Source organism: Triturus cristatus, chromosome 1_1, assembly GCF_964204655.1.
Source record: "Triturus cristatus chromosome 1_1, aTriCri1.1, whole genome shotgun sequence".
NCBI classification, from domain to species: Eukaryota; Metazoa; Chordata; class Amphibia; order Caudata; family Salamandridae; genus Triturus; species Triturus cristatus.
In genome coordinates, this window is record NC_140579.1 from 1,055,466,594 (window position 1) to 1,055,493,206 (window position 26,613).

At 45.0% G+C, this 26,613-nt stretch overlaps 1 protein-coding gene across 1 annotated transcript in view; it reads right to left on the reverse strand.

Moving 5' to 3' along the window:
- Nucleotides 1-26,613, reverse strand: part of SCUBE3 (signal peptide, CUB domain and EGF like domain containing 3) — a 1,455,403-nt gene that overhangs the window by 185,559 nt on the left and 1,243,231 nt on the right. Inside the window, exons 15-16 of the mRNA XM_085651134.1 lie at nucleotides 13,320-13,481; nucleotides 5,100-5,303 (exon numbers count right to left, since the gene is read on the reverse strand). Coding sequence (XP_085507260.1) covers nucleotides 5,100-5,303; nucleotides 13,320-13,481 — 366 coding nt within the window. The remainder of the gene's footprint in view (nucleotides 1-5,099; nucleotides 5,304-13,319; nucleotides 13,482-26,613) is intronic.

The following is a 26,613-nucleotide window of genomic DNA, read 5'->3' on the forward strand; positions in this document are numbered from 1 at the left end:
GACGCATATGAAGTCTTGCGTGAGGTACTATAACAATGCAAGAGGCCATCATTCCTATGATCTGCATAAACACTCAAGCTGGAAGTGAGTGTTGGGGTTGAAATGTTGTGATGAGGGTTTGCATACTGGCTATCCTGGCTGGATTGGGGTATGCTAGAGCTTTGGAAGTGTCTATCATGGCCCCTAGATACTGATGTAGGTAGGAGGGCTATAGATGTGATTTGGCGTGGTTTATTGTGAACCCCAAGGGGTGTAGCAGCTGAATTGTTTGTTGAGTGTGATGAACACACTAACTGTGTGACTTGGCTTTTATTAGCCAGTCGTCCAGGTATGGAAACACATGGATCTGCTGTCTTTGCAAGTGTGCGGCTACTACCGTGAGACACCTTGTGAAGACCCTGGGTGCTGTGGTTACTCCAAATGGGAGAACCTTGAACTGATAGTGTTGGCCGTTCACTGTGAACCTTAGATATTTCCTGTGAGCAGGGTGTATGGGAATATGGAAGTAGGCGTCCTTGAGATCCTATGTGGCAAGGAAGTCGCCTTGTTGCAGCAGTGGAAGGACCTGTTGAAGAGTGATCATGTGGAAGTGATCTGACTGTATGTAAAAATTGAGAGGTCTGAGGTCCAATATTGGCCTGAGAGTACCGTCCTTCTTGGGGATGAGAAAGTACAGGGAGTAAACCCCTGTCCCTTGATGCTCTAGGGGAACTGGTTCTATTGCGTGCTTTTGAGGCAGTGAGAGAACTTCTTGTTTCAGAAGTGTTAGATGTTCCGTGGACATTGGACGCTGTTTGGGCGGTATGTTGGGGGGAGTTGCAGTAAGTTCCAGGCAGTAACCATACTGGATAATTTGTCTTACCCACTTGTCTGTAGTGATGGAATTCCAGACAGGTAGGAACTGTGAGAGTCTTCCTCCGACCGGAGTGGAATGGTCTGGAGGGAGTGGAGGGAAGTCATTGTTTGTTAGTGGGGGAAGTGCGAGTGTTGTTACCTCGGCCTCTCCCTTTGTTGTTATTTCCCCTGTACCCACCTCTAAAATATCCTTTGTTGGGGGATGTTTGTGTGGGACTTTTGTAGGAGGAGGAAGCAGTGTCTGTGCTGATGTTCTTGGATGCACCCCTATTAAAGGAGCGACGAAAGGAGCCTCATGTAGATGGAGACTGTAATGCTCCCATCGATTTTGCAGTCTCAGTGTCTTTTTTCATTTTTTCTAAGGCTGTGTCTACAGCTGGGTCAAAACGTTGTTCCTGATTGAACGGCTGATTCAGGATAGTAGTCTGCACTTCTTGTTTGAACCCAGAAATACGCAACCATGCATGCCTTCGTAATAATGCACTAGTGTTGATTGATCTAGATGCAGTGTCTGCTGCATCGAAGGCACATTTAATGGATGTGTTTGTGATTAACTTGCCCTCCTGAATCAAATCATTGGTTTTGGCCTTGTATGGGTCAGCCAAATGTTGCATTAGGCCCTCAAGCTGGTTGTAGTGAGCCCTATTGTATCTGGCAAGTAATACTTGTGAATTAGCTATCCTCCAGTGATTAGCTGCATGGGAGGCAACTCGTTTGCCTGAAGCGTCTAGTAATTTAGACTCTTTGTCTGGAGGTGGAGCATCACCGGAGGTCTGAGAGTTGGCACGCTTCCTAGCATTGGTCACTACTAGGGAATCTAAGGGGAGTTGGCCTTTAATGTAGGTGGGATCATAAGGGGTGGGTCTATATTGGATTGAGAATCCTGGTCCTGACAGGGTCTTTGAAGACGTCTGGAGCATGTTTGATTACACCTTTCAGCTTGGGTAATGTTTGTACTGTCTTTTGTGTCTGTGCAAAAGTGTCTACCAGGAAGTCTTCCTCTGTGGGGTCTGAATGCATTTGAACGCCATGATATTGGGCAGCCCTATCAATGAGCTGACTAAAACCAATGTTGTCACCTGGGGGAGATGGCCTTGTTGGGTATGCATCTCGATCAGAAAGGTCTGGAGGATCTATAGGGTCATTGTAGTCGTCCCATGTGTCCTGTGGTATGTTACTGTCAGCATCAGGATCATTGAAAGGGTCATTATGTCCACCCCCACCCCCTAGGTCATCATCATCCTGTGGTGGTGGTGAGAATGGAGAAAGTATGGGAGACTTTGGAGGAGAGAAAGGCTTAATAGGAAGAACAGGAGAAGAGGGTCTTAATGGTGAAGTTGCACAGTCTCTTTTCTTTACAGGCACCTCAGGAATGTGTCCAATTTCCTCTTGTTCTTCGAGATACTGACAATATGGCCTGTTTTAGGGTCCACATGCAGTGTTTTCTGTTTCGGATCGATTGGATCTGGTAGAAACAGTTCTTCCTCGTTGGCATCTGCTTTCGGCGCTGATTTTTTTCGGTTCCGAACGTGGTTTAGATTTCTCCTCTGGAGCCTTAGAAGGGGTTTTTGGGTCCTTTGGCTTCGGTGTCGAGTCCGAAATCTTTTTTGGATCCGAAGGTTTTCGAGGTGTCTTTGGATCCGAGGCCTTTTGTTCTTTCGGTGCCGAAGTGCTTGGTGCCGAGGCCTTTTTGGAGACAGCGGGAGTAGGATGTGTTCCCGCTTTCGGTGCCGACGGTGTTTTTGGGGCACCGACGTGCGGCTTGCTCGGTCCCGAGTCACCGGAAGGCTTCTCCTTTGTCTTTGGAGTCGAGCCCGGATGCAGGGCTTCTGAAGTTTTCTTTCGGTCACGACTGTGGCCTTCAGGCGAAGTCTTGACCGGTGCCTTCTTTTTTTCGGGTGGGGTTGGGGCAGGGGCAGCTGTACTCACTCTTTGACCTGGAGTGATGTGGTCATCGGAGTCGGAGTCATCTGCTTCAGATACGATGTCAAGATCCTCCGAATCCTCTACCTCTGGAACATCGGGGCCTTCATCGAAGATGTCTTCTGGCCCCGGTGCAGCCTGTTGCGCCACAACGTGTTGTCGAGCCCGGCGATCACGGATAGTCTTTTTGGACCAGAAGGAGGCGCACTCTTTCTCTTCGTGTTCGAGCGAGAGACAAAGGTTGCAGACCTTGTGTTGGTGGCTGTGTGGGAATTTAGCTCTACACTGGGGGCATTTTTTTAATGGAGTCCTTTCCATTAGCCGTAGGCCCGAATTGCGTTGATAGGCCCAGCGGCCCGCGTCGACGACCGGAATCTAATGTTTGAGTTAGCGCGTCGAAAGGCACGTGAACAAGAACAATACCGTCGAGTTTGCGATGGTTTGCGCGTCGAAAAGGTTTGGAAAACACGGTACCGGAGCGATGAAGTTACATCTGAACCCGATGGCGGAAAAAACAATCTGAGGATGGAGTCGATGCCCATGCGCACTATCGTCCAAGGGAGGAGTCACCTATCCCGTGACTACAAAAGACTGCTTCCAAGACAACAATAAGGTGAAAGCATCCGAGCCCAACACCAGATGGCGATCTATGCAAAAGTATGATATTCTGCAGCTCATATGCCTCGAACATGGTATTTTAAATACCATTTTATGTTTCTGCTTCTTGCACTGCGAGAAAGTAGAAGGCAGGGTTTTGTTGGGGGCGGGCGGGTTGGCATTCCTGCTCCAGGCAGGGGAGGACTGGTTTGCCCACTGTTGTGCTGCATGCAGCCTACATAGAGAAAATGGCCTCCCCATAGACGCCTGTGGGGTCGGCATCCTAGCCAATCACAACTCTGCCATTGCAGCCTTGTGACTGGCTTAGGGAAGGAGAGGGTGGCTGCCTGCTTCCTGTAGAAGCTGAGAGAGGAGCTGCGACGCAGGACGAGCTGCGACGCAGGACCAGATGGTAAGTTTACTTTTTTCTTTTTAAATTAACCACCTCCCCTGTGCAACCCACTCCCCGCGTGACTCCCGCCCACCCGTGAGTCATGCTGGCCGCGACTGCATGTACTCCATGCAACGCATGTCAGAAACCAGCAAGGAAAATGTTAAGTGCCCCCTCCCCCAGGTTCCTGTGTGTCGGTTCATTTACTTTATATTCAGAGAAAAACATCTTTTGCTTTGGCAGTTTTTTTACTCTAAACAAAAACTTGGCTGAGAGGGAGCTTTAAACACTGCACACACTTGGCAAACTTCACTTCTGTGAAATGAGCTACCGCACTCCCGTCACAGTCACAGCAGAGATCCCCACCTGGGAGATGGGCAGCTACAGATGTGGCAGGTGGTTCTCTACTAGGGAAGCGCTGGACAGCCCTCTGCTGACCTGGCAGGATGGCCTCCAGGGGCTAAATATGACCCTAAATTCTAAACTATCCACTGTGCTGTTGTCTAAAAGTCAGGACTGGCTGAAAGTACCAAACACAGCATAGTGCCACAGGCAGCCATGGCGGCCACACATGATTTCCTTGATATTAAAACAAACGCCTGCAGCAAGCTCTACTCCATGCAGTCTTCCATACATTGCAAGTATTTAAAAGATCGAAATTGCTTCAATTTGCAGGGGCACTTTTTTTGGTGTCTGAGACCATTTTCTTCTCCATGCTAAAACTGGCCACCATGCCAAAAGACCCATTCTGCTCTCCTCTTAATTCAAACAGAGCTAGCTAGAAGTTGCATGTGATTGAAATTACGAGTCCTTTGGGAATACCGTACAGTCGGTGCATTTCACACAATCAATCAAAGATACCAAGTGGATTCTGCAGCGGAAATAGGGGAGGTTAGGGGAGATCAAGAAAGAGGTCTAATTAGAGGAATTGGAAATGGAATTACAGATGACTTTAGTAATTCCTAATTCCTCATGGGTTATTTTGGGTCCCATAGGTAATACCAAGCAACTCTCCCACCCTCTCTCCCTACCTACCCAGAATTACCAACGCCAAAATAGTAGTAACTCTTGAGGCAGAGTTACTGGGTACAGCTGCAAGGCACTCAGAATAAGGCCCAAAGTTTCACAAATATTCTATTGTCCAGGCAAGGCTTTGCATATTTCTTCCATATTCTCACTGCCAGTTTGTTATACTTAATCACTGTCACCTATTAACTGCTGCTCAGCTGGATTAATTTACTCCTCTAACACTAGCAAGAACTTAACACACCAAATATCAAACACTACGTCCCTGCCTTTTGCATCCATGCGCCTTCTATAGTGTTTGCCTTACCACACTTAGATGCCACCCTCTGCTGTCCTGGGCCACAGGTCTGCTGTTTCTCCGTGGACATGCTCAGCTTTTGCGCTACTTCATACTCCATGCCGGCAAATCGAATCAGGAAGCGCTCCTGGTTTATAGATTTCTTCATGGCTTTGATAGCAGATTTCAGCTTCTTCTCCACCTTCAAGCGCAGGCAGGGCAGGTTACAGCTTACTGAATGGAAGAATGGCACATTCTGACACATGTATCTACTGCCATCATGCACCGAGCACCTCTCTCTCTGTTCAATGGTAGTGTGTCACATACACACCAGAGTGTCATAACTCTGCCACACAACACCCTGAAACCACATTGCAAAACATTTCTGGCCAACTCTATTGTGGTACTAAGCTTCTTTCAAATCACATCTGAAGTCATAACACACAAGAGAACATTTACCACAAACCTAACATGCATAATAACTTAAAACTCAAGAAAAACTTTTGGCTCACTGGCTGATTGTGGGCAACTGTAAAGCAGATGCAAATCTTTGGTCTTTCTCTACTCGGCTTATGCAGGCCACCTTGCCTGGATTTTCACTTATGGAGGCATCAATTAAAATTTAGTGTTCGGTGGACAGGGTACTCTTTCAAAAACCTCTTGAATGCCTCACCCAACAAACTTGTCATTCCATGCACTATTGAATTTATGGGGAATCACCAGGACAGTGGAGTGGAGCTCTGCTTGAGGAAACATTTGACTCATGGCATAGCTGCTATTGGTTCTTCAGTCAACGACGTCAGAACATCTGCCTAATTGATTGTGATTATTCTGATGTAATTTTTATGAGATCAGGATTGCCAAAAAAACAGGGTGGTCCCTAACAAGAATTTAGATCAATAATTTTCGCACACTGGAAAAAACTCCCAGTGCAACAGGGGCATTTTTTTTCTCAAAAAGAAACTGCTGCTTTTGGAGTTTGTTTCTGGAAAAAAAAGAATTTGCAGTGTGAGTGAATCAAACATTACACATTCACAGCAAAACTTCAGTGGCTTCAGTGGAACTGCTGTGGGGGTGGTGGTTCTGCTGAAGGCACAGGCCTCTATGCGTACCTGGTGGAGATTCCCAAATGGGGTGGGCTGTACTCCACCTGGTCAGTGAACTGCATCTTTCCCCTATCCTGGAAGAGTGCAGCCCACCATTCTCTATATTTGGCTAAAAGTCTGTCTTGAGAAGAGACCGAGAGGGACATTCAGAGTTTGGATGACAGGGAGTACAACCATAAATTGGTGGTTTACTCAACCCACCAAACTTGTGGTTCTCCCCATCTCATTTAGAAGTGGGCGAACCGCAAGGTTTGAATGGCAGAGGTTCAGCAGGTTCATTGGAGACCCATCCATCACTTGGTCACCAGTTCAGAGTGACAGCTGCCCTGCTCGGCTTAGGGTGCGCGCCATTGATCAATATAGTTTCCTATCTGGATCTGTCATGAAAAGCATGGCAGCCTCAGGCAGGGAAATCATTTAATGATCCTAATGCACAGAGCTCCTGCATGTCCGGGGTCACTGGTGTTTAAAAAAAAAAGAAAACCGGACTCCTGCTTTTTTTCAAAACAAACAAATGCTGTGGGGGCCAAAACAACATGACCTAGCTCAGCATTTACCTCACCCTATAGAGAATCTGCTGGAGCGCTGGCTTCACTATAAGCTTAGAGAGTCCCACAAGGAAGGTGGAGATCTCTAAATATGGGGAGCAGGCTTCTTCTTCTTACCTCGTGGTCTGGTGGGCTGCAGACAGCTAACTGAAGACCGTTTCACAGGAACCATCCCATCTCTGGATCTATAATCCATCTTCCACAGACTTTGTGGAGAGGTACAAATTTAGACATTACCCTAACTGATTGCATTTTTCATAGTTCTTGAGGGGAGCAGCTTGGCCCATTTCAGTATACAACTCGGCAGTGTGTGAGCATAACAGATTTACAGCATTTTGAGGCATGTAACCTCATTTCAAATATTTAATTGGTCATCCCTGCAGCAGTGTGTTTGTAGCAAAACAGAATTTGGAATATCATGTTATTGTGATGCAGGTTTTACTGCACAAGCACCCTTTGTAAAGAATGACCTTTAAAATCTCTCAGTGATGGGGTGCACTGTCTTCACATCCCCACATAAGGTATGTCTGAAGAAATGTATAACAGTGTTTAAAAGGCACAGTCGGAAGCCTAACTTGTTAATGCCGCTCCCCCACGTCAAGGCTGCCAAGTAATTATGAATTTAATTGAATTTGTATTTGTAAGGCGCACAGCTACCCCGGGGTTTCCCGGCGCCGGACAGATAGGAGAGCTGAGAAAAACTAGCCAGAAAATAAGCATTGAAGAGCCAAGTCTTCAAACATTTGTGGAATAGGCCGTAAATGGTTTCCTCACAAAGTGAGAAAGGTTTGAGTTCCACAGGGTAGGTCCTAAATAAGAAAAGGACTGGCCAAGTGGGAGAGTTTGAATTTAGGGAGAACCTCATCTGATTGGTAGATCGAAGGAGACGCGGGGGTTGGTAAAGCTGAGCTAACTTTTGTAAATATATGGGAGCCACTCCAGGTTTGATTTTAAACATATAGTAGAGGCCATCAGCATACTTTGTAAGGTGCCAGAAGGTATGCTACCTTTCACAATGAAAAAAACCCTTTTTTTTCATTGCCGTCATTACTATGTCTGCAAGATGAACTAGCTACTTACCTTTGGTAACGCCTTTTCTGGTAAAGACTCTGTCTAGCTTCAGATTAGGAAGGTAAGTAACTTGTTCTTCTGATCGAGACTTCTAACAGCAGATTACTCACCGTAGAATAGATACCCAATCAATACCTCCTTGTGGGTCTGCAGATTGGCTCAAACCAGAAAATCCTGAAGGACCGACTGCACAAAATGACTGTCTCAGTGGACCCGACTGTCCAAGCAGTAGTGCTTTGTGAACATTTGGAGGTCACCCACAAAGCACTTGGCAGATTTCCAGGACAGATACCCCACATGCAGTAGTAGTGGCCTTGGCCCTGGTGGAATGGGCCCTCAAACCTTCAGGAGACTCCTTCTTAGGTTGTGTCTACCAGAGAAAAATTCATCAAGAGATGGTCTGCTTCTGCAAAGCCTGTCCTTTTTCGATCCAGTGAACCCAATAAAGAGCTGATGGCCCACCTGAAAGTCCCTAGTGCGATCAATGTAGAACAAAAGAGCTCTCTTTGGGTCCAAGTGATGCACTGTCTCCTTCTCCTTAGAGGGATGAGGAGGAGCGAAAAAAGTAGGCAGAGGGATGCTCTAGCCAACATGAAAAGAGGTGACAAATTTCAGGAGAAAAGAGGCAATTGTACAAGGAACCAGTCAGTCAATGAAAAAGCTGGAATACGGAAGGTGAACTGAGAGAGCTTGAAGCTTGCCGACCCTTCTGGCTCATGTAATGCCCACCAGAATGTCCGTTTTGATAGTTTAGAGCTGCAGGGAACAGCTGTGTAGGGGCTTGAAGGGGAAGCACACACGAAACGTGAGGACCAGATTGAGGTCTCATGGGGGCATCACAAGGGCTAGGAGGGAACAAGTGTTGAAACCTTTCAGAAAACGTGTCACAACAGGTGAATTGAACAGGGAGGATTGATCCAGCACCTGTAGGAAAGACAAAATCGCTGACAAGAATCCTTAACAGTGCCCAAGGCAAGATCTTGCTGGGCTAGAGACAAAATAAACAGCAACACCTGCAACAACAGTGGGTGCACCTGGTGTGAGGAACACCAAGACCCAGGTGTATACAGTCTTTGTAGAGATGACTGGCTGCCAGGATGACATCACAGGCGTCAGGAGGAAGATCGGGAGGAAGATCAAAACCTCTCAACAGCAGGTGTCAAACTCCATGCATGAAAGTGGACAGTGAGTGGGTTTGAGTGCAAGACCCTGCCTTGTTGTTGTGACAGGAGATCCTCCCATTGTGTCAGCTTGACTAAGGCTGCCCAGAGGACCAATGCTCATGTTTGGAGGTCAGGAGACCAATATCTCCATGCTAAATCCGGAGCCACAAGAATGACTTGGGGGCCTGGTCTTTCCAGATCTTCTTGAAAACTCGGGTCAGGATTGGTAACGGTGGAAAAGCGTAAAGGAGTCCCAAATTCCACTCAAGATGAAATGTGCCTCAGAGCGAGAACCGCTTCAGAAACTTCAATGCACAGAAGTGCTGATATTACATGTTCTCTGTGAAGACAAACAGATCAAGCCAAGGCTCTCCCAAGATGCGGAAGAGACCTTGTGCCACCTCCAGATGTAGATACAATTAGCCTGTCAGGTTTTGCACTACTAGGAAGATGTTCTGGCACTCCAGCCAAGTCCAGAGGTGAATTAGCCTCCTGGCACAGGGCCCACAACCCCACCCACCCTGTTGTTTGCAATACCACATGTGGTGTTGTACATGAGCACCTGAACCAACTTTCCATTGATGGATGGAATCAAGATGTTCAATGCCAAACCAGCAGCCACCAGATGGTCAATGTGGAGCTGGACTCTGTCAGAGACCAGAGACTTTTGATCCACACCTCACACAGGTGGCCGCTTGAACCAAGAAGTGATGCATCGGTCACCACTGTCAGTTCTAGGTGGGGAAGGTCGAGGGGTCTTCCACTGGGCCAATCGCGGTTAGTTAGCCACCACTTCAAATTTTTCCGATATCTGGATGAGTTCCGAGAGATTTTCCTGATGATGCACCAACTGGGATTTCAGGTCCCACTGCAGAGCCATCAGGATGCAGGAGGACATGAGACGCAGCAGTCCCACCAGAATTCAAGAGAGAGGGTGAAATGTCAGAATCACAGCCTGAATATCCTACACTTGCCGCTCCGAAGCATAGGTGTGGAATCGCACAATGTTCAGAATGGCTCCGAGGAAAGTGAGCATCCAAGAGGGGGTCAGGTGTGACTTCAGCTCATTGATAATTAACCCAAGTGAATGCAGGAGCTCTGCCGTAGTCTGTAGGTGGATGAGGGCTGTCTGAGGCGAGCTTGCCTTCAATATCCAGTAGTCGAGGTAGGGGAAGTCAGGAACCCCAACCTCTGTAGATGTGCTGCAACCACCACCATCACTTTCGTGAACATCCAAAGGGCACTGGGAAGGCCAAAAGGAGGCACAGCAAACTGGAAATGATCGTAACCCACCATGCACCACCGGTAACGCTTGTGGGCAGGCAGAACGAGGATGAGGAAATACACATCCAACAGGTCCAGTGCTACCATCCAGTCTCCAGGGTCCAGCTCAGAAAGAACCTGAGCATCTTGAATTCCTCTAGAAAGTAGTTGAGATGGTTTAGGTCTAATATAGGATGGAGGCCTACATAATTAAGAAAATAGTGGGAATAACAACCATGCTCTACATCTGGGTGGGGCACCCTCTCAATGGCTCTTTTGGCCAGAAGAGTTGTACTTCCTGACAGAGCAAGGAGCGATGGTCCTCCATCAGCTGTTCTTGGGATGGCGGCAAAGGCAGAGGGGTTTCCACAAATGGAAGGCCGTATTCCTTCCGCATAATATGAAGCACCCACTTATCAGAGGTTATCGCAGACCACTGGGGCAAGCGGTGCCTGATTTTGCTGCTAACGGGATGACTGTGCTAAATAGAGGGCACACTAAAGAGGCTTAGAGGTGGCAGCCGTCAGAGAGGTGAGGGACTGAACAGTTCACTGGGTCTGACTCCTGTGCTCTCTTTGGGATACGCAACCCCACCCACAAAAAGCCTGAACCAGTAGTGTACATCCAAGTACAATTGGTATTGCAAATACGCATATGTGCCCTGGCATGGCTGCACTAGGGCGAAAGGACTGCTGTTGGGAACTGGACAGATATGGAAATACAGAGAGATCTGGCAAACTGTCTCTCCCAAAAGTGCTTCAGCGCCAAGTCGGCCTAGTTGCACAATAGGCAGGAGTCATCAAACTACATGTCAATCAAGGATGCCTCAAGAACCCAGTGGACCGCAACTAGTGGTGGCGATGCAGCACTACCATAGAGGCCATGACTCTGCCTAGGGAGCCTGGGGTATCCAACCCACACCTGATGTCAAACTTTGCTGCATCCAGAGCATCCGCAAATGCTTGGTAGAGGATAGAACGGCCTGGGCAAGCATGGGATTTAACTGAGACCCACAATGCATGGGAATATTGGCCCAAGAGGAATGCGGTGTTCACCAACACCAAGGCTAGGCTGGTGGAAAATAAAATAAGCTTCCCAAACGTGTCCAGCCTTTTGGATTCCCTGGAAGGGAATGCATTTGGGGTGACCTTGGAAGTTGAGGCCTGCACAACCAGGCTCTCTGGGGAGGGGTGCTGGGAGAGGAAGGATGGTTCTCCTGAGGTAAGGCAATGGCATTGGGCAATAATGCACTGTACAGAAGCCTCTGTGCAATGTTTAGCCCAAGTCCCCATGACAATGTCTGTGAGAGCTTTGTTAAAGGGGAGCAGTAGTTCAACCAAATCGGCTCCTGAGTGAAGCACTTGATCAAGACAGCAGGCAGCTGAAGGTCAAGGACTTCTGCTGGACAGCACATCACGGTGGTGAAGGATGAGCTTTCCTCTGAAACAGGGTTCAGAGGGGAAAGCATGCCAGAGTCTGGTGAGGTGTCTAAGCCACTGGCATCACCCAGCTCCTCATACCAGTTTTCCTCTGGTTGAGGGTCCTGTTCTAAGGGATCAGACCCTTTTTCCTCATTTCTGCCTTCAAGAAGGAAGGGTTGATCTAAGGGCGGGAGGTCCAATGATAGGTAGGGCCTGAACGGTAGCAACATAGACATTGAACTGCACCAGCGCATCGCCAGCTTGGAGTTGGGGATAATGATGGGCTCATAATTGGGCAGCGCTGGGTAAGGCACCGGAATGGAAGGAGCCGGGATAGAAGGAGGCACCAGTGACAGCATCAGTCCAGATCCAGGGTGCAGATTCAGAGGGACCAGCTAGCTTCAGGGAGAATCTGCCGGCGGCTGCCCAGCAGGGGCACCTCTCGGTTCCATGGGGCAACCCAGAGGGAGCTGTGGTCCAAAGGTGGCATGCACGGCATCATAACACTCTTTAAGTTTGGCAGGCATTGCTGTATATCCAGGGAGCATGGAGAGGGCCCATCTGCTGACTCTGCAGGTGGTGTGCAGGAGTGGGGCCTAGAAGCACAGTTTTGGACAAGGAAGCCGAAGAATGCCTCAACTTTGTCTTTTTGCGCTTCTTTGACTTACTTGACTTGAAGGACGAAGTCTTGGATCTCAAAACTGATGGTCCATGGGAACGACTCCTTGAATGGCCTCATGATCTCCCGTATGGGCAGGACCAGTATCGGCACAGAGCCTTCTTCTGACACCCTGCCAGGAGCTTCGGAGCACATTTCGAATTGCCTCCAGATTCAAAGACTAACAATCGGAGCAGGCCTTAGGGTTGTGGCTTGACCACAGGCACCACAGACAAACCAAGTGTAGGTCAGAGACAGACATCTGTCGGTGACATTTTCCACACTGTTGGAACCCCATGGGCTTATTGGGAGATATGACCCTAACACCCTGGGAACAAAGCTAAAACAAATGTGACAAAAAGTTGAGAAAGGTGGTAAAAAAATGACCAAGATAGCCCTGTGAATCTGCACTGTTGGTGCGAAAACAAAGGATCTGATATTAGTGTGCCCGGGTGGCGCCTATGTAGGCACCGCAACATCACTTCTGACGCACAGCAGGGCCGATCAACACCACCTATCCGCATGCAGAGGTACTGCTCAAGATTTTCCGGATCCAGTCTGATGCTTGGGGAATATTCTACAGTGAGGAATCTCCAGTTAGAAGTCTCTACTAGAAAACTCCTATTATGTCATATGTTGTGATACACTATATAATTAATAAATACTTATGAATGTGCTTTGTTATTTCTACGCTATGCTATTTCTATCACTGACAGTACAATTATTTATAAAATAACGCCATTGGTTTTATATACTGATATCACTCGTGCCATTTCTGATGTTAAATTGTTCATCTTTGAAAAAACACCAATTCATGGCCCATCCAGAGGGAATATTTTGTCCCTTTAATACCTGTTTTCGTGCTTGACACAAATTCCAAAAGTTCTCGCGGGGATGACTTTGCCCACACAAATTCTATGTTTTAAGTCTGCTATGGCAGTCTGCATGGCATACATTCTTCTCGAGTGACACGTGGGAGCACTGTGAACTCTTCTGACCACCCAAAAGGAAGACACATACCTGTGATCTCCTCAGGTTTCACTTCAGCCTCGAACTCTAGGGTGATTCGTGTCACTTCCTTGTTCTGGGAGTTACGAGCTCGTCTTCCTTTACCTTTCCGGGAGGAGTCACACTTGAGATTAACAAAGCTTACTTGACAGTCCAAGCAAGGGACTACACCACCTTGAAAGGATAGATGAAATACTTGATGATAAATTGACAATCCACAGAGAGGACAACACAACTTAAACAAAGAGGATTAGAAGCTCACCATCACAGTAGTATTCTTAGCAGTGCATGCTATGGTGAATAAGCCACAGTTCAAGCATACATATCATGTTCTGTGGCTCAGTGTCCCCCACTAGGAATAGAGCTGATTGGCTCTTTGGAAGAAAATAATTCTTATCTGCAGTACAAATTCTGTGTTATAGGAATCTTTGCTAAATCCGTGAACATTAGCTTATCTCCGCCTTGCCACAGGATCCTCTAACACTTTTTTCACAAGAATAAAATTCTGTTTTGTAGAAACCACTTCAAACTTACTAACCATATGTTTAGACCCTAAACGGGCATTTTCATCAATTTATACAATTTCTAAAAATATAAAATACCCATATAAACGTGAGAAAACTGTAAGAATTAATCTTGACAGTCTATCTAGCTTTATAAATATAAGTGAAATGAAAGAATAATGCCTGCAGCGCCAGGTCACCCACGGGTAACAGTAGCACTTAATAAATGTTATAAATAAATAAATAAATAAATAAATAGCCTTCGAGTTAAAAATAAAAATAAATAACTGCACTGTGTCTTTCAGACTGCTAGCTGGCCTCAGTATCCAAAAAGAGATAGAGTTTGGAACACCACTTTACTGCTATTAAAAAACATACAATGTCTACATTTCACTAAATCAACGAGCTGAAGTAGTAGCTACCAGAACACCTACTTTCCAGAGTAGATCCAGTTGAGAAGTTTTGTGCATTGCTTCAAAAGGAGACCTCATCAATATTGATGATACAGTGTTCAACTCCTAAGGAGAAGATGTCCTTGTTAATGGAGGATAAACTTTTTCAGGTCTTCTAAGATGTCTTAAATCACTGGCATGCTAAAAAATGAAACTTGAGATGCCAGCCTTCTGCATGCAGTAACAGCTACTAAATGCACTTTTATGGTGTAAAATGAAGGCCTGATGTTTCCACGTATAATAGATAATGCAATACATTATCTTCCTGACAGGTGCTAGGGTCAATCGTCCTCTAAATGCATTGGACGCAGAATCCCTTCTATTTATAAGCATAGGAAGATTTTGTAGAATGTGTCTAAGCCTCCTTCACAATCCTCATGCATTCAGGAAGAAGGTTTCAGTATCTGTTTTGGACATGCCCAGGAGACAAGCATTCAAATATAAAGATGCCAGGCTATGGTGCAGTCTTTTGCACTTGGCTTTGGTCAACAGATCTTGTCTGTGTTTTACCTTAATAAGCAGTCTCTCGGCCAAGTGCAGCAGCTCAGTAAACCACCGCTGTCTCAGCCACAAAAAAGCTTCCAAGATCATCTTAGCTCCTTCCTACTTTATTTTGCCCACCAACTAACTATAGGATTAAAGGTATCAAAAGAAAGGTGTGACATTGGGAACCTGATTAGCATTTTATGGCATCTACGATGACAGCATAGTCCATGCATGGTTTACTCCAACAACTGAAAAAGAGATTAGGAAACACTGTTGTTGATAACCCACTTATGGTCTTCTAACATCTATCTGCTTAGAGAATCTGCTTGTTGATTCTGAATACCTGGCATGCACAATGCTCTGATGTTTAGATTTGGATATGACTGGTGCTTCATCTTTAGGTTTTCTGGGATAAGGACCTCGAGCTGGTTCCTCTGTGTTGTTACGGGCAAAACATCGTCATTGATTCGTTTGAATCAAATATTTGTGGGTCTCTAGGACCAGATGAAAAGATGGACTGCTCTGAGTTCCAAGATGTTTTTTTGTGATATACTTTCTCCTGTCAAGACCTTTGTATCCTGCACCTGCATTTCAACATGACATGCTTCAGTTCATCCCTCATCGGAAGAACTTCAGTGCTTCCTCGAATAGTGTCAATATGGTTTTGCAGATCTGTGAACGCTGATTCACTGTTCACCCAGGACATATTTGCAGGGGTCTCATATGCAGGAACTACTGTAATACAGGAGGCCTTTGAGTCCAGAAAAAATAATATTTTTCTCATTGACAAGAATGCATAATCTTGCCTCCAAAGTAAACACTTTTGCCAGACTTGCCTTTGGGCGCGTATATGAAAAGGTTTGCAGCCTTGTGTTTTTTCCTTTATACACTTCTATGTTTTCACTCTGCTGGTGGTCTGCTGAGGTTGTGCAGAGAACAACACAAATTTGTCCACAAGATAAGCAGGGGTGCTGGTTATGATGGCTTTGTAAATGATGCAACTGGTTTTGAAGATGGTACTGCGAGGCAGGGGGAGCCAATAAATTTACCTTGAGCTGGGGTGATAAGATCATATTTCTTCTGTCCCTGGATGAGACGTGCTGCAATGCGCTGGATGCACTTAAACCATGTCAGTGTAGACTCTGGGAGGACATAGTGGGGGTATAACAACCATCCATATGTTAGAGGGCAAGGACTTGAACTGCTGTTTTGAAGGTACTTTCTGGAAGAAACAGTTTCAATTTCTTTGAAAGAGAGAGCTGGTACCAGGCCATCTTTGTGTTTTTGGTAGTGTTCCTTGAGGTTGAGGTTGGTGTCTAAGGTGCATCCAAGTAACTTGCCACTTTCCAAGCCCTGTGCTGTCCTGGAATTTATAGTTGTTGAACAGGACATCATCTGGCTGTTAAGAGAATTGCATCTCAAACTGACAGCATATGTCCAGTATGCTAGGTGGGAGGGGGGGGGGGGGAGTGGCGGGGGGGGGGGGGGAATGGGGAAGGAATGTTTTTAGCCCTTTCATTCATAAAGGTATCCCTCAGGGCAGCATTTTAGCTCCTTTTTTATTCACCTTGTACACCAATCGCCTAGAACTCAAATTGGTTAAGGAGGTGAGAGACAGGCCCCTTATATGTAAGTGACCATTAGCAGCATTGCTGAATGCTCATCTCATGAACTGCCCTGGGATTGTCGCAACTCGTAGACTCATTTGTTGAGTTCATGGATAATCTGGATTTAAACACAATGGATTTAGTCACAAGTTATGGTAATTGGGCTGAAGAGCACCAAATACAGGGCTTCTTCTATGAAGGGATGTCATACCAGAAGAATGGAGTTGCTTTCCTATTTAAGTTTATTATTTGATGCCTTACTTAGCTGGTCCTCACTATTAACGCAGAAAAGATTTTTATTTGCAAGGCCTATTCATTGTGAATTTGATTTTGCCAGGCAGCTAGGCTACAAATCCCTAGATGCTATGATTAGAATGTATAAAGTATAGTGCATCTTGATTGCCTCTTATGGGTGTGATATCTGGAAATATGTTGCTACACCATCACTTCAGATAAAAGAGAGCACATTTATGAAAAGACTGCTATCTTTACCGCACAGCATTGCCTCAGAGATGGAACATGGAGAGCTGGCTATGAGTTGTATCTGATGTGTTACAGCTACGACCACTGTTGTTATGGCTCAATGTGGTGCTCAAACCAGAAACCAAGTTAATTCGAATAATTTTGGGGGATTGTCTTGGTCTTAACCACACTGTGTTGATACCTTGCTTGAAATGTATTTACCATAACTTTAGGACCTTCGGTCGGCCATAGTTATTTAATCGCCCAAGCAATATTACCACGGCTGATGTTGATTGGACTAGAAATGCCTTTCACTTATGGAAACAGGCTGAAAGAAGTGGGGCCATGGTAAAACCTTTGGTTAGACAATTTATTATGGCAAAACCTACTTTGTCAATTGAGCCATATCTTTGTTATGTAACGTCTAACTATCCTGGCTCGGTTCAGGATGAATCTTTTCCATCATTTGTTAGTAATACCGACGGGTTGGGTAAAAGATTCGGATACTGGCCCCTGCTCTTGTGACAAGGTTTCCAGACAAGACACATGGCATTTTATTATGCTTTGCCCTACGTAATAATTGTATTCATCCTTTGCTCAAGAAGCTGAATTTTGAACAGGTTAGACTTGAACTTTTGTATTTACAGCTCTCGCCGGTTGTTAAGGTCTGTGATTCTATTGCTTGTTTTCTTGTGGGAGCAGAAAAAGTAAGGAGTCTAATGGCCTTTATTTTTTAAGCCGAATAAAGATGAACTGAATTAACTTGACATTTAGTGAAATTTGGGGTTTGAAGCAATTTTACTGAGCCAGGTTTGAACTATTTCCTGTTTGATGTTTTTGGCCTATAACAGATATTCTGCATTGGTTGTGTTGAGCTTTGGGTAGGTGCTGGACATCCATTCTTTACAATAGATTTTATCAAGCCATCGTTTGTGATATTTGCTGTTCTGCCAAGGGTTGTGATAGTGTTTAATAGTTCCTAGGAATCCCCAGGACCTGCATGTTTTGGATGACCTAAACAAAGCGCACCCCCACAGGATATGTCATCCGTTAGACCAGCTAGCTCTACAGTGCCACTACCACCCCCCCTGTATCTTACAGAGGAGTAGGTAGTTTCTGGCAACCACTGAACATGACAATCCCGATTCCTCAGGGATCGTGGAAAACCGTACAGTACTTTTCGCTCAGTCACTCGTGCTTACTTATTCTCAGAAAATACACAGGATGGCGGTTAGGACATTTCAATAAATATTTATTGGTCCAGCGTCAGTCTTGTGTAAAACATATTTGTTTATGTGCGTCAGGTACACGGATTATGATAAACAACTAAGAGCCTGGTGTCGCAGAGACAGGGGCAAACTACTAGGTAAAAGGTCACCTATTGTGAACTGTTATTGTCATGTGGATGGGACAATGTATGTAAAAGGGGGCATACATGACAGGACTATCCTAAAGGACATGACAATAGGCTTCCCCACTATTTGAGTGGGAAATAGTTAGTCTGGAGTACAGAAGTCATTGCCTTGAATTTAACAAGGGTTTTACTGTTGCTGGTGGAACCTTCTGATTTCTATCTCTTGACAGTCTTTTTTTGTCTGTACTGGTGGTAGCACTGCCCTTGTATTAGTGCCTTAACATTCAGCTGGTATTAGAAATCCTGAACCTACTGGCACCTTCTATCAGTACATCTGTGACAAGGTTTATAACAGTCTTTCTTATACTCTAGTCTAACTACCTTCAGAGTATCCAGCTCAGTCTTAGTTCTCTGCACCTCATTATCGGGCTGGGAACCAAATAGACACATGCCTAATACAAAGATTGGTAGTACCCATATGCAGAGAGATCAGCAACATCCATTACAGCACTGATAATTTGAGGATGCTGACTTCCCACTCCTGTCCTGGAGTTGTGTGAATGTGCACTACTACTGGCAAGATGTTTTCCAAGTATTAATTGGAATTGTTGGCACTGCACTTGATCCCTCTCCCCAGGCTGCTTTTTTTGGGATACGTCATCCATACCTGCAACACACAGGCATCTCATATCAATTTGCCTCGTTCTGGCTAAGAGGGAGGTGGCTACAGTAAGGTTCAGTAACAGAAGGCCTTCAGTAACAACATGGCTCTGAGAGGTGGCCTATTGCAGTGACATGGCGCAGCAATATGCGGAGAAGCAATTGCATAAGGCATGACCCAAGGACATATAGGTTACCCTATCGTGCCGACATTCGCCGAGCTAGACTTGATTCTGCTGTGACTCAGTTATCGACCCCTAAAAAGGCTAATGATTGAAATTAGACTATTGCTGTCCCTCATGATCTCAGTAATCATGGATGTGTTTTTGATTTTGCCTCTTTGATATTGTAAACTGCCTATGTACTCTCCGACTGTCTTATGTGAATACCGTGTATGCTGCTTATCTGAGCAATTGGTGTGTTCTGTTTGAGATGCATATTATTCATTAAAAGCTAATAATTAAGAGATTTAAAAAATCTGAGACTAGTTCTCCTTCACTGACTACTTGAAGTAAGTTGTGTCTATCAATCACAGTAAGCCTGACCGAAGCAGTCATACCTTGTTAAGGGAGCAGGAAAACCTGCTGCTTTAAGTGTTGTGGTTGATAATTCCAAAAGTATCTTTCCTGCTGAATCCATGTGCTGACTTTATCAGGAAAGTATAACAGAGTCTAGCACTGGTCTTGCTCAGAGCTTTTTTATTTCCTTAGTAACGTTTGTGTGGTGACTTTTGAAGTAGATAGAGCTTGAAATATTTCATTAGCTTGTTCCAATATGCCTCGAAACAACAGCATCAATGGTTTTGAAGATATTCTATGCTGCAGCATTCCAAAACTCACAGAAGAAGTAGTCTGTCCAGTGTCAAATGAGATGGTCAATTCAAAAGTACCTCTAGCTAGAGCTTCTTGAAACGTTACTATGTCATCTATTGGAGCTAATCTCTTCGGAGACTTAGAAGATGAGCATAGACTATAGTACTATTTTATACCTGACGAGGGTGAGTAACAACAAGCATTGAAAATGCAATAGGTCTCGCCTTCTATTAAGTTAAAGCCATTTCCTTTGCTAATGGTATTGTATAGCAAAGCAAATGGCTTTAACTTAATTAAAGGCGGGACCTATTGCATTTTTAATGCTTGTTCTACTTTTGTGGTTCAGAAAAACACACTGACTTGACTACAGAACGGCGGCGGGAAGTGACTGTTCGCGATCGGCTGCGCCGCTGTTTCGCGGACTCAAAACGAAATAAAAGACACCTCGTGCCCGGTAATTTCCGTTGTGTGGTCAATAGCGCACTTTGCACTAGGATGCAGGTGTGAGGTGACACTGTTTCCAGCTTTACTTGATGCTGGAGCTGTACCACTGTGCCTGTGTCACTAAAAGCGTTCTATGGGGCTGCAACAAGGTGGATCCGCAACACAAAGCTTGTATTGTGAAGTTGCCATAGTGGGTGGAGCCAGGGACCCGCCAGCTGTATAATGGCTCCACGGCTCCCTTTCATGAGCAGTGTTGGGATGTGAGGGCTGTGGGCAATTGGCTGCCTCTAAGTGGGGCCGTGATCCAAAGCGCTTGATTGGTTGCCTCCTGTCGTTCCTCAAAGCCTGGGGAGCTGGGTGGGATGCAGATGATATTAACACAAGCTGTACTTGGATGAATCAACTGGCTTCTCCTAGCAGCAATAAGATCCAGATTTGCGATGGCGTGTTGCTGATTATTTTTTTGGCTGCTTTCCTCAATTTTTACGTCTGGGGGCTGCATCCTTTTTTTCCAACTGTAACCACTTTCATGAACTACGCTTTTGGGAATACAATTGACTGAACCTTTACGTGCCCTCAAAGGCTAACTCGGCTCTGTTTTTCTTTTATAATCATTTAACGAGCTGAAAAAGCAGTTGCCGCTTTAAAAATACTTGGAGTTTTTCGCAATTATAGAGCAAAATATATCTTCAAAGGCTTAACTAAAGAGTTGATATTTCTGGTCGATACAATTAGACCATAAAAGTGTCCAGAATGAATTCCAAAAAAAGCGTTTGACTAATACTGAAACCGGCTTTGCTGGCGGTTTCACCTACTTTAATGTAAAGAACAATAAGGTCAGAAACCTAAAGTAGAACTAACTTTACCTTGGGCAGTTTGGGGGATTAAAAGGTGAGCAAGTTTTATTTTTGACCAAACACCCTACACGTGTTTTCAAGTTACATTTTCCCTCGGTAGCTACCTAGGTAACCATGGGCCCTTGTGCAAATGCAACAAATGCCCCCTTTACTGCTGTTGGTGTAGCAAAATACAGCATTGTTGGGGTTAATAGGGCCCACCAGGGCTTTGGTCACCGGTGCCACTGCACCTGCTGCACCGATGGTATCTACCCCTGTCTTCACTGCTCGCGTTTTTTATTACCGCTGGCCCTTATCCGCTAAGTAGTGAAACCCAGACGGTTTTTCAAAGTGAGCGAAACTATGACGAATTCTCCAGTTGAAGTTCACCATATAGTTACTTTTTTCCTCCAAGCATACTCATTTCGGATAGTCCGAAAACCGGCAGAATATGACTTTTTTTGGTTTGACGAGCCCATTCGTAGGTGTTTATTTAGTAAGTACTTAAGTTTCACTCTCTGGCCAGGCAAAAAAAAGTAATAGAAATGAACGTGTTGCATCGCCGCTCTGTGCACATTTCGGTGCAAAACAAATATGTTCAAAGGCAAATGCCCTGGTACTGGGGCAACCTTTATAATTTAACTATACCTCCTCCCTGGTCACTGATTTGTAAAAATAGCCAGGTGCTCACAAGCTTGCAACAGGTCAAAGAGAAGCTGTGTCCTGGTGACAGAAGCAAAATAGAACCTGCGTCCCGCAGAGCCCTGCTTGCTATTAAATATTGCGGTCACAGATTCACAAATTGTAATGCCATTTGTGATATATATCCTATTTTGGACAGAACAATATAAAATGGAAGACATTAAGACCAGTATTAAGAAGTAAGACACATCTGGTCCCCGGCATCACCTACTTTAATGTAAAGAACAGTTGATATTTCATCTCGGAAATTAGCCGTAATGTCTGCGTGTGGTTACCGCTGGGCTGTGAACTCTGGCGGCGGCGTTTACGAAATGCAGATTAACGCTGCTTTTCTCTGTGTTTTTTGAAGGAGCGGGGTGCCTGTGAGACACGTTCTTTCTACTTTCAAAATGCCATCCTTGCCTTAAAGTGCTGGGAAGCCCGTGTGCTCTGCTGGGAGGCACTTTCGGTTTGTGTTGAGAGAAGAGGGACGGAAAAGGAAAAGGGGCAGAGAAAGAAGCGGGAGTGGGTGAGACAGCGAGACACACAGGCATGCGGTGACTGTGTAAGAGATGGCGAGGCAGGGGAGAGGGTGACGGAGAGAAGAGAACGGGGTGGGGTGGAGAGACAGAAAGAGAGGGCGGTTGGAAGATGTAGGGACGAGGAGGACGCAGAGGGGAAGACAGCGAGAGGTAACGGTGAGGTGGGTAGAGATATTTACAAACAGAGAAGCAGAGGAAATAGTGAAAGACGGGAGGGGCAGTTCGTGAGCGTGAAAAAGGGGTGGGGGCAAGAAACATGGAGATGGATGAAAGAGACAGAGCGAAAGGTGGCACGCCAGTGGAGAGAGAGAGAGCGAAAAACAAGCTCTCAGCTTTAGCAAAGGCAGCGGCTTCCCGATGCGAAAGTAAACACGCTGCTGACTTTTCCAAAGCCGAATGCAAAGAAACAAGCATTGGCCAGGCGCGCGGCCGCGAGACGTGATATGTGGTGGGGGAGCGGGAGTTGTATGCGCGCATGCGCGCGCTAAAAGAAAAACAAGCCGTCTCCATGGAGCAAGTCAGCAACAAGGTGTGTGCGCGCCCGTTAGGCAGTCGGGCTCGGCAGCGGCGGGGCGTGTGCGCGCGCGTGTGTGTCTGTGCGTGTGCGTCTGCGCATCTCAGAAGCGCGTCCACAGACCCCGATCGCTGCACGTGCCCTGGTCTGTCTCCCTTGGGAGCAAACACGGCAACAATAAGTCTCGTTGGCGGCAGCGCTTCGCGCTGCAACGCCAGCGAGACCTAAAAAAAGAACGAACATGACATACTGAGAGTTATTTTTCTATGGGTATAAGAGACATTTTTTAATTTTTCTATTCAAGACCACCAGGTTTCCCCTGATTATTCGGAACCAGAAAAATAACCTCAGAATGTCAGCACTAAAAAGGGCAGATGGACTGAGGTAGTTACACCAACAGGCACCAGTCAGTCATGCCATTGGAGTAACGTTTACAACAGCAGAGCTAGTGTGGATACCAGCAATGAAAACATGATGGCCTGCCAAACTCAAAATAGAGCAGGCAGACTGTCAGTTTGGAGGATAGGGCACCCACTAAGTTTGTGGCAGAGTGCCTGCCTTGTCTCCCGAATTTGAAATGAGGGCCTAAGTGCCTAACACTTAGATGGAAAAAACAACTCCGTTTAAAAAACTGGACAGAGCCCAATGTTAATGGATACCAACAAAGGAGTATGGAAGATGAAATGGAGACCAACTGCCAGGAGCTATGCCTTATGGGATATCCACATCAGCCTTGCTGCTAGTTACGCCTAAACAGACACATTCTCTCAGTTTTCCTCTGTTTTTTAAACTAGGGAGAATGGAAAGCTTAATTTTTAAGATTTGTTCATATTTATGTAGCAGTTTTACATGTTTAAAGATTGTCTAAATTAAAGAAAGTGTCTCTTTAGGGTAATCGGTTAGTACGTTTGAAGACCTTTTTTCTATCAAAGACATTTTTTTCACTGAAAAACTTATTCTGGGATGATGTTGTATATTCGAGATATTCTAACATTTAGGAATAACACATAAGATCCTAAGACTAAGAAGTCTCTCCTTACTGATGAAAAGATATAGTGTAACACAACTTGCAGCATTAGACCATCTTGTCAGTAAAATGTTTCTCTACTACAATGTAGTGTAGTTTCCTTAAGAGTCAGGATTACCTGCGTCTTGATCTCAGGCCTTGAGCCAGGCCTGCCACTTTATTGAAATCTACATTGGAATAATCCAGTGGTGCCCTCAAAGCATGATAATACATTAGAACACTATTGTGAACAATGAACAGAGGCTATATTTTAACTAAGATGAAACTCCAAGTTCTTTGCCATAAGATGCGCTTTTCCTGATCATATCTTTTGAATACAGTGAAGGTTTACCCTCTAACTTCAAAGATTGCTTGATAAATCTAAATTAGAGAGCAGCAGTAGTTTATCTTTAATTATGGTTAGGATAGTTACTGTTTTTTAATTTAATCTATAAGTACAAATACAGTACAGTTCAAACAAGTTAAAACATATTATAGCATAATTAGCATAGGTAGAAATATATACACAGTACAACTGTGTAAACATCAAATTATATAAATACTCACCATGCGACACAGTCTTTCCTTTTTCATGCCAAATGCATTGCTCCATTGAGCCTCAAATTATTTCAGATCTATATATTTAATTTATGTCAAAAGACCAATGTCACCAAAGGCTTTATGGTGCTAAAAAGCACAATTCATGACCTTGTAGTATCTAATTTGCTTTCTCTATCAGCTGCATATGTTGTATTTTTCACCTTCATTCCACATGGTAAGGGAGATTCAGAAGAATGGTAATATTCCATTAGTAAATGCTTTGCTACTGAAGATACAGTGGTCCTAGACCTTCATTTATGAATCAACAAATGATTATGTGAGCATTCATTGGAACAAATTAATCGCTCATGGAACTTAATACATTATTTACAACTGGAAAGTGCAACAAACCATAATCTGGTTCACCATGCATTTTTATTTTCATGTCAAATGGTGAAAATCCTATGTACGTTATCAGTTTTAACAGAGAAGGTTGCTCCAGAGGGAACGTGCATAGGAGAAAGGGTGCTCAGGTGGAAGATAGTGAGAAAGATTATTTAAGAATTGGCAAATTGGCAAAGAAATTTTTACTACATCAAAACAATTGGACTGGTTTTAATCACCGTCCTTGAGGGCCTGGCCATGCTATTCAGTACACAATCACAAGTATATTGCAGTTTCAATTTAAATAGAAATCAATCCTAGAGTGGCACGTGGGGGTTAAAGTTCGAGGTCCATGCTAGATTAAAGGGGGCGTCGACGTTTTGACCCGTCTTATGGCCATGAGGGTGATTTGATCCTCGGCCTTGCGGGCGGATCTTCCTCAGGACAGGGTGGGGCAACCTAGGGAGGTATGGGGCCATGTCACATACCTATTGAATGAGTGAGAAAGAAACCAGAAGTCAGGTCGTTGCACTGGGGGGTACAATTCTATCAGCATCACTAATCAGTATAAAGGTAGCTCACCCACCGTAAAATGTGATAGACTGGTCATTAATTGAGGTGAGGAGCTAATGTCCACAATTACAATAGTTACTGCGGCCAACTTCACGGATCACTGCGCATAGGAGCAGTAGCTTGAATGCTAAGAAAGGGTAAAGAGGTAGGGAGAATCAATAACCCCGCCAATGCTTTGTCTCAGGCTAGTAGTGCTCATATATATAAGAGAAACTCTTTACCTTGAGGCAATATCCACTGATCTCAAGGTAGTGGGACCGCAAAAAAGTCGGTGTTGTCCAGTATTGATAATGAGTTAGGTCCGCATAGTCAACCGAGCATACAATAGTAATCCAATTCCCAACTAAAAAGAATAAGGGGTAAGCTTAATATCTCAATATAATTTCGGTATCTCAGGCCTAACCCCCAAGGGAATGAAAGTCACCTTGATTAAGCGCTCTGGGTCCGCGTCCGTCTACCGCCGTGTATAGCAGGATACTGAGAAGGCGTCCGGCGCGAGGACGCATAAGAACGGGTACCGCGTCGGCGTCGGATTGACGCCGCCGGTACACGTCAGTTGAAAGGGAGGACAGACTCTCCCGGTAACCGTGCATGATGCTACTAGGGGGGTTTACAATCACAGATGTGAGATTACAAGGGGGAACACAGCGATGATTCATGAATATGTGCCTGCCGAGGCACATATACAATAACCAATTTGTGACTGGTACAAGGAGCAATTGGATACAGTGGGGAACACGGCAAGATGCTGCTAGGAGGGGGGAAATTAATACAAGGGTCCATGGATATGTGCCTGCCGAATTTGGTGATTAACATGGTACATATACAATAAACAATTAGTGACCAGTACAGGGAGCAATTTGAGTACAATAGGGAACACAGACTAAAAGGGGTTAAAAATTGCCTATAAGACGAGCATAATTGTACAGTACAATGATGGTGTTAAAAACATTCGCAAAAAGTACAAGGATTATTTTAATACAATTGCCAAATTAAATGACACGAGGTTAGTGCATTTGACAAACATAACACAGTACAATGATGATGTTAAAAGACATTCGCAATTAGATTGCTCAGTACAAGGGTTATGTTAATACAATTACCAATTGATGTGCCACGAGGTTAGTGCGTGTGACAAACATAACTTGCGAGGAATGCAAAATAAAGTGAGATCGTGGCCCAATTGAACAGCATGTGATGAGGGTGTAATACACTTGCTACCCAGTGTTTTATGCAGGGTCATTGTGAGGTCACTAGCTCCCTAGTGTCTCGGAGATCATCCATTACTAAGTACAGAGACTTGCCTGCTGATTTCCTCAAATTCGTTCAGGCCCCGTGCTACCGTATCCAAGGAATGTATCCATCTGCACTCTCGTTTGTTAAGTATATTGGCAAAATCACCCCCTCTTGGGTTAGGTTTGACTTTCTCAATGACCCACCATCTGAGACT